This window comes from Octopus sinensis, linkage group LG6 (genome assembly GCF_006345805.1).
Source record: "Octopus sinensis linkage group LG6, ASM634580v1, whole genome shotgun sequence".
In the NCBI taxonomy this organism is placed as follows: domain Eukaryota; kingdom Metazoa; phylum Mollusca; class Cephalopoda; order Octopoda; family Octopodidae; genus Octopus; species Octopus sinensis.
Genome location: NC_043002.1, coordinates 85,933,086 through 85,941,051, shown reverse-complemented (window position 1 = coordinate 85,941,051; position 7,966 = coordinate 85,933,086). Strand labels below are relative to the sequence as shown.

General features: G+C 38.0%; 1 protein-coding gene across 1 annotated transcript in view; it reads left to right on the top strand.

Moving 5' to 3' along the window:
- The first annotated feature begins 483 nt into the window (after positions 1 to 483).
- LOC115212922 (tricarboxylate transport protein B, mitochondrial) overlaps positions 484 to 7,966 on the top strand; it is a 64,608-nt gene continuing 57,125 nt past the window's right edge. Inside the window, exon 1 of the mRNA XM_029781748.2 lies at positions 484 to 661. Within this exon, the coding sequence (XP_029637608.1) occupies positions 532 to 661 (130 nt within the window). The 5' untranslated portion in view covers positions 484 to 531. The remainder of the gene's footprint in view (positions 662 to 7,966) is intronic.

Genomic DNA, 7,966 nt, shown 5'->3' with positions numbered 1-7,966 from the left:
TTTTCGCCGTCAAATGAAAATGTAAATTTGTTAACTGCGAGAGTAACAAATTTATATTTATAAAGCCCAGCAATTTTAAGAGGAGGGGGGTTATCCAATGTCATCGACCTAATACTTCACTGGTATTTTATGTTAGTTGACTTCGGATGAATGAAAGGCAAAGTTAACAGTGGTGGAATTTGAACTCAGAACATGAAGAGCTGGAATAAATAATCACTTGGAATTTTTCCCGAAGCTCTAATGATTCTGCCAAGTAACATTAAACTAAGAACCCCTCTTATCACAACTAAATCTGTGGAGTGCGACACAAAAGTCTCCCTCCTACTCAAGTTTGCTCCCCTTTCCTCCCTCCTCTTTATAAGCACTGTATTTTTTACTCCCACCTTCCTTCCTCGTATGAACATGTCGTTCTACTTCCAGCTCCCTCCTCCCACCTTTAGATAAACATGTCTTTCTGCTCTCCCCCCTCTCACCGCTCCTCTATCAATCTATTACTATGTTACAACGCGGGAGGGTCACACTAGCAGAAACATGGATCCTGGACGAGGTGTCGTCGCCACTGGACTTGGCAAATCTTACTCGCCCTTTTCCAGGCCCCATTCTTATATGATGGCAGCTGCTCCTAACAATTCTTCGAAAAGTTTAAAGGGCATTATTGCAGGTCAGTCACTTCAAATGTTCATATATATTATACTGTCAGCTCAAACATTGCGCTGTGTTTGAACACAAATCGTGTTCAACATATAATAACCCTATCACACAAATAACACAACACATCATAGCATGTTTTTACATGGCTTGGTTGCCTTATATGTTATCTTCAGTTGACTGAAGTCCATTATGTAACTTTATTTTTTCCTCTTTCAGTCATTTCTACATAACACGAGATACCTAAGCGGTTATGTATATATATATGTGCATAATATATACATGCATATATATATGTGTATATATATTATATTGTGCATTAATTGTTAATTTTCTTCGATTGGGGTTTTTGTTTACAGTTCCCTTCTGAATATTTCATTTGTGACTTTCCCAAATAACCAGAAATAGTAGTTCACGAATTGTTTGCATTAATTCACGGTTTATAAGAAGCTATAATTGGAAAAAAAAAAAAAATAATAAAAGAAAAAGAGAAGAAAAATATTGCATTCGATTTAGGAAGTAAAAATAAACTCTTCTGAAATAGTGTAAATTCAGTGGTTTTGAAATCTATTACAAATTACCATACACACCCACATTTATAAATTTTTATCACAACACAAACTACTATTATTTGTTGTATATATGAATACACCAAACTACATGAATTTGTCTATTTGTTTATTGAAAGCTGAACCTTCACTTTGTCATTCAATTTCAAGTCGCATATTTTATTCCTAATGTGTCCTTTACACCACCACGACAATAACAATAATAAAGCAATTAGGAATGAACGACGGTGCCCCTATTACCATTTGATAAGTCACTACTCTACACGCAGGACACGTTGGATAACATAGACCTAATAAAAAAAAAAACAAGATTGAAATAAAAACAAAAGGAAAAATAAAAAGGTAGGATGGCTACAGATAGAATATCTTTTATGAGGCACCTTACTCGTTCAGGGCTGACCTGGGAATAAACAATTTACAAGAACATGATCGAGTCTCCGCAATACAGTGTGTGTGCATGGTCGCTGGATTTAAAGGAAATGGCAACCACCGTCTTAAATTATGAGAGAATACAGTCGCATGAGATGGCCTAACAAATCCTTTACTCGGGATGATCACGGCTGGGATGTCTTCCATCAGAGATCTCGTTTAGAGTTGACCTGGGGCTAAATATTAACACGCAAGTGTATGGGAAGTTCGATGCTGTACTCGATGTCGTTTGTTTACGTTTATTTCCCAGCCGTCGATCAAACTTAGATTACAGTTAGGATTATAATAATAATAAATAAATACCTTTTCTATGAATAATAATAATAATAATAAAGTGGAGGTATAATGAGGATGGTGAAAAGTGTTTGTGGATGACTTCGTTGAGTAAATAAATAAATAAATACACACGCACCATCACGAGTAAGTGCGTGCATGTTGAATCATCATAAACACTGGCTCTGACTAATGTGTGTGTGTTTGTGTACAAGCACAACACATTTACCAATCTAACAAGCAGAGCCCATAAAAATTAGTTGTTTCTCCCCATGTCAGTCCAGATCAATTAAATTCTCTTTGATCAAATGCATTCTCCCCATAATAGCAGACCATGCTGTCTTTTACATATGTGCAGAGTACTCAGGATTAGATTATCCAACGAAAGCTAATCTTAGAATGATTTGATGGAAATTTGGCTGCTATTTCTAGCATGTTTCTCGTTGATTGGATTATATTTATTTATACTCGGTGTCTCGCTTGAAGTCTTCTGTATGATGTTTATAAACTGACTGATATATATATATATATATATGTGACCATTGGTTTATATAATCTACGTTTGTATACAATCCATGGTGTATTTAGACTAGTACCTCAATTTTTAAGTTAGCACCAATTCAGTTCTTTGATCGAAGACATTCCAGCCATGTTCATCCTTTCTTGGGGGTATCCAAAGTGCCACTTTTTTTAGGACAGTAAGCTGTAATTTTAGGGATATTTTGCTGCTGTTACTAGCATTTAAGGAGCACGTGAAGGTCTTCGTTCGGTTGTTGGTAATAGGAATTGTCTAATAGTCTTAGCATAATTTGCGTGTGTAGAAGACTGGGTGGATAAAGATTTCAGTTACCTTCACACGGTTTTATTTAATTTCATAATGTTGGTTTTAATTTTTCCCACACTGACAAAACTGGTAAACATATGTGTGTGTGTTTTCTGTATACGTGTGCTGGGCGAAATTCTGCTTAAGCAAAAAATGAAGCAAAAAATTCGGACTGTCCAATGTATTAAACTGGAAAAAAAAAAAAAATTGAAACATAAAATTTTTTTTCCACAGTCGTATGAATTCCCGTGTGTACAACACAAATTCGCAAGAATTTTTGGAGGAAAAAAGTTGTGGGGTGCTTAAAGCAAAATTCCACCCGTTTTTGTATATACATACCCATAAGTTCAAATATATTCAAATTTTGGTAATAAGCCCACCAGTTTTAGGGGGACGGAGTTAATCGATTACACCAACTCGACTGGTACTTTATTTTACCGATCACGAAATGACAACAGGCAAAATTAACCTTGTCGGGATTTGAACTCGAGACGTAAAGAATCGAAAGAAGTGCTCTTAAATATTTTGTTCGACGCACTAATGATTCTCTAAGCCTTCATATAAACGCGATTGAACTGGTTATGCGTGTGTGTGCTATATGTACTGATGAAATTCTTTTTCAAAATTCAAATATATGATATTTGCATGGGAAAATAATTACAACTGGTTTAGATTTCTTGCACAGTTAACGAACTACTTATGTTACAACTTGTTTTCCTCTCTTTTACTTCTCAAACAGAACTGATATCATCTTGTATATTATTCACTGTTCTAGGGGGAATTAAAAATGAAGATTTTGCATTGCATTTTATTTTTCTTCCTTGGGGAAGCATTATTGGTTATTGTTTAGATCTAAGTCACCCTTGTTTATGTAGATCTTTGATTAAAGACCTTCCAGCAACGGTCATCCGTTTTTAGTGACATCTAGGACTATATTGAACGTGCCCATCACATCTCTCATTTTTCTCTTTTTTTTTAAAATTATTTTTCATATTCATTACTCTGTAAGGGTTTATAATTTGAAACGATTCGGCTGCTAATTGTAGCATGTCTTCAGATCGCGTAGGTTCTCCGCCCAGTAAGTGTATGTAGGTCGAATCAAATGCTCTATATATTTTTACAGATTTTACGTTTAAGTAAAAAAAAAAATTGGATTTGAATAAATAACCAAAAATCTTGCCTTCCCCGCTGCCAACACACGACCCTTAGTTTTTTTCACTGTGAAGGGGAGAGAACGAAAAGTGAAAGCAACTGTGCTACTACGACTACTACTGTAAAACCACCGACGCAAACACCACGGCTCTAGTCTGTCACTCCATTTCTTGAAAAGAGGTGCAAATCATCACAAGATGGAAGCACGTGTGTAGGTTGTCTACGCCAAGTGCGTGGGCAGCTGTGGAGATTTATATAAGTGGCTCGTTAACGTTACTCTTTTTTTTTTTTACTTGTTTCAGTCATTTGACTGTGGCCATCCTTGAGCACCTCCTTTAGCCGAACAAATCGACCCCAGGACTTATTCTTTGCAAGCCTAGTACTTATTCTATCGGCCTTTATTGCCGAGCCGCTAAGTTATGGGGACGTAAACACACCAGCATCGGTGGTCAAACGATGTTGGGGGGACAAACAGAGACACACAAACATATATACGACGGGATTCTTTCAGTTTCCGTCTACCAAATCCACTCACAAGGCTTTGGTCGGCCCGGGGCTATAGTAGAAGACACTTGCCCAAGGTGCCACACAGTGGGACTGAACCCGGAACGACGTGGTTGGTAAGGAACCTACTTACCACACAGCCACTACTGCCCTTCACTGTGAAGGGGAGAGAACGAAAAGTGAAAGCAACTGCGCTACTACGACTGTAAAACCACCGACGCAAACACCGCGGCTCTAGTCTCTCACTCCATTTCTCGTCTCTAGTCTCTCACATCACATTCATTATTTAATTCCCCCATGTTCTGTACATGTATTCCTATTTATAAAGTATTTCTTTTCTAAATTTTGGAATACTTCGTAGAATTTGTTGCGGGTTTTACCTCTGGGTTATTGCAGATCAAGCATCCCTACGTGTTCAAGGCGATGTAGCCGTCTATTTAAAAAATTCAAACAGTAATGTCTAGGACTACAGTATTCAATGTGAATTTGTTTTTAAATAAACAGGTATGGTGTGATTGGAGAGAAGTCTGTCTGCTATTTCTAGCATACCGAGCGTTCAAATAAAGGTTCCCTCGTTAGCCTTTATGTAAATTAGGGGGCAATTTTCTACTGTAAACTTTGTTATCTGTAATATATTGTAAATTAGCCTTTTTTTCTCCGTAGCTGCCTCTTACGTAACATACATACGTACAAACAAATAAACTGAACAATGACATACATACATACACAATACATACATACATACATACACACACACACACATACATACATCAACATACATACATAATACATACACACATACATAATACATACATACATACATAATACATACATACATACATCAACACACGCACACATACATACTGCTGCGGAAAGATTTACTGATAATAAGTGACAAAAAGAGAATTAAGATGGATACTGTAATAGAGAAATAGCAGACGACGTATCACGTGATGGCATATGCTATTTGTGTCTGTTCATGGTGTGCCGTCAGTGTTTTCATTTCAGTGTTTACGTTAGTCTACATATTTAAACAAATAAAGAAAAAAAAAACAAAAAGCTTCGTTCATTATTCCTCCGCTGATCACGGCAACAAGGGGATCCTCCATATGGCCGCTCACATTTCCAAGAAATAGCAGTCGAATATATCACTATTGCTGTGTTGTCGATGTGGTCTGTTTCGTGGCGCAGAGGAAATTATATAAATGGTGCAATTCACACGAAAGTTATACATACATACATACATACATACATACATATATATATATATATATATATATATATATATATATATATATACACACACACACACACACACCACACACACACACACACATATATATATATATATATTATATATATATATATACACACACATATATACATATATATATATATATATATATATGTGTGTGTGTGTTCAATGCCACGCATCCATTTCCAGGTATGTGTATATAGACATGTATGTATGTATATGCTGGTCATCTTCTGGGCATCCACTTAGCCCTGATCCTGAAGTCACTAACTATCAGTCTATGTATGGGGTACATTCTTTGCCTGGGAAGGTTTTGGCATTTATAAGCAGCTATCTTTCCCTTTTTCTGGTGAGGATGTTGTCAATTTGGCTAGTGTGAATAGGTGACTGGTAGGTTTTCTGAAGTTAGAATTGCAAACCATAAGATCATTTGCATTGCAGAACTCCAGCAGCCTGGTTCCCTCCTCATTGCGGGAACCAAAACCATAGCCTCCATGTATGTCATGGAAGCCCCCTGTATGTTGTCCAACATGTCCATTGCAGTCACCAGCCACAAAGAGAAAGTCCCTGTCATTTGTCAACGAGGTAGTCTGCAAGAGGGTGTCATAGAATCGGTCTTTTTATCCATTGGGTATCCCTGGCTGAGGGGCATAGGCCGAGATAATAGTTGCTAACCCATGATGAAGCACTAATCTAATCTTAAGTATTCTGTTGCATACTCTGACTACCTCAATTATCTTATCCACCCATTTCTCTGCAAGAAGTATACCCACACTCCTTACCCCATCAGTGTTCCCTGCCTAGAAAATCTTGTACCTGTGTTCTTTGCTTCTGAGGAACCTAGTGGAACCTCCTTTCCACCTTACTTCTTGGATGCAGCACATATCGACACATCTCCGTTCAAGCATCTCAACAATCTCACCAGACCTACCTTTCAGTGTGCCGACGTTGAGAGTGCCAACCCTGAGGGTGTGGGAGGTATGGGCCCTTGAGACCCTGGGACGGGGGACAGCAGCGTCATGTACCTGAAAAGAGAGCTCGCATTTGGCAGGATTCATAAACAGTAGCCTTAAGTTCAACCTGCATATACTACACTATCATATTTTTGCACTATATGATCATTACCTTACATAGTAGATAAAACCCTAAGTAGGGGTGGGGATGGTGTAAAGCCTTTAGAAGTGTTCATGGGAGAGAACCAAAAGGATGACAAAGGATAGGGACTTTCGGTACAGATGCAGGGCGGGCGTACCGCGAACTAGCAAATTTAGACGAGAGCATCTTTTAGATACATATCCTTTTGGCAGACGTATTAAAAATCGAGTAGGGGAATCCGTGCGTGTGCGCTAGTTTATATATATTTCTTTACTACCCACAAGGGGCTAAACACAGAGGAGACAAACAAGGACAGGCAAACGGATTATGTTGATTACATCGACCCCAGTGCGTAACTGGTACTTAATTTATCGACCCCGGAAGGATGAAAGGTAAAGTCGACCTCGGCGGAATTTGAACTCGGAACGTAACGGCAGACAAAATACGGCTACGCATTTCGCCCGGCGTGCTAACGTTTCTGCCAGCTCTCCGCGCTAGTTTATATAGGGAGGTGGAGGAGGAGGAAGTCTTGGCGAGGCGAGTGGTAATCGAAAGAGAGAGAGAGACAGACAGAGAGTGAGGGGGTACTGGTGGTCTGAACACGAGGGAGTAAATATACTTTTGGGATTTGTGTGGCATAATTAATTTAACGAGACAGCAAATGTTGATAATAGTAAAATAGAATCGAAGAATCTGAGAGCCAATCTAAGACAAAATTAGGGAAGAGTGACTGTGTGATAAACTTTAATAGATGAATGAATGAATATGTTGCAGTTAAGGAAATGCTTGAACTAAGGTTATCATAAGGCAATAAGGAAGGCGAAACTATTAAAACTATATTTACATGATGACATGGTACTGAAATAGACAGAATAATGAAAAGAACTAATAAGGGGTTTATGATCTGCTTAGAAATAGAAGAGTAGATGAACGAGGTTGAAAAGACAAGACTTCTTATTTGAGCATCTTCTGAGATTCCTATTTTTCGGCTGATTTATTGAAATCGAGTAGGGGAGTTCGAATGCATGCGCTAGTTTATATAGGGTGGTGGTGGTCTTGGCGAGGCGAGTGGTAATGGAAAGAGAGAGAGAGACACACACACATGCAACATTTTGTAGCTTTTGGAATTTTGTTGAGATAACTTCATTTTTAGAATGATATTGTAAGGTTGGTGTGAGAAGCCAAATCTATCCAGTTTTATACAGGTGGAATATTTTG